Genomic DNA, 273 nt, shown 5'->3' on the forward strand with positions numbered 1-273 from the left:
TAATAAACTTCAAAGAGTCGTACCTCATTTTTGTCTGTCGTTACAATTCTAACAGCTTGTCCGTAAGCTGCATGCCCACCTTTAGGACACGTCTCTCCTGGTACATCCTCCAGGAAAAAGGGTAAGTACTGCATAAAGGAATCTGGATCGGGTCGCAGTCCATCCTTCAAGGAAAAGAGGGGAAAAATATGTTAAGACTTGTGTATAGGTGGTCAGTTTAAATGGACTAAAAATGATACTTTATCTCAATCTCCTAGGAAAGAGCCCAGTAAG

General features: G+C 41.4%; 1 protein-coding gene across 2 annotated transcripts in view; it reads right to left on the reverse strand.

Moving 5' to 3' along the window:
* LOC119586455 (NPC intracellular cholesterol transporter 1-like) overlaps positions 1-273 on the reverse strand; it is a gene marked incomplete at its 3' end in the record, with an annotated part of 40814 nt that overhangs the window by 8524 nt on the left and 32017 nt on the right. For both annotated transcript variants that reach the window (XM_037935188.1, XM_037935187.1), the window contains 1 exon segment: positions 24-164. In XM_037935188.1, coding sequence (XP_037791116.1) covers positions 24-164 — 141 coding nt within the window.

The sequence above is a fragment of the Penaeus monodon genome, chromosome 21 (assembly GCF_015228065.2).
Source record: "Penaeus monodon isolate SGIC_2016 chromosome 21, NSTDA_Pmon_1, whole genome shotgun sequence".
Classification (NCBI taxonomy): Eukaryota; Metazoa; Arthropoda; class Malacostraca; order Decapoda; family Penaeidae; genus Penaeus; species Penaeus monodon.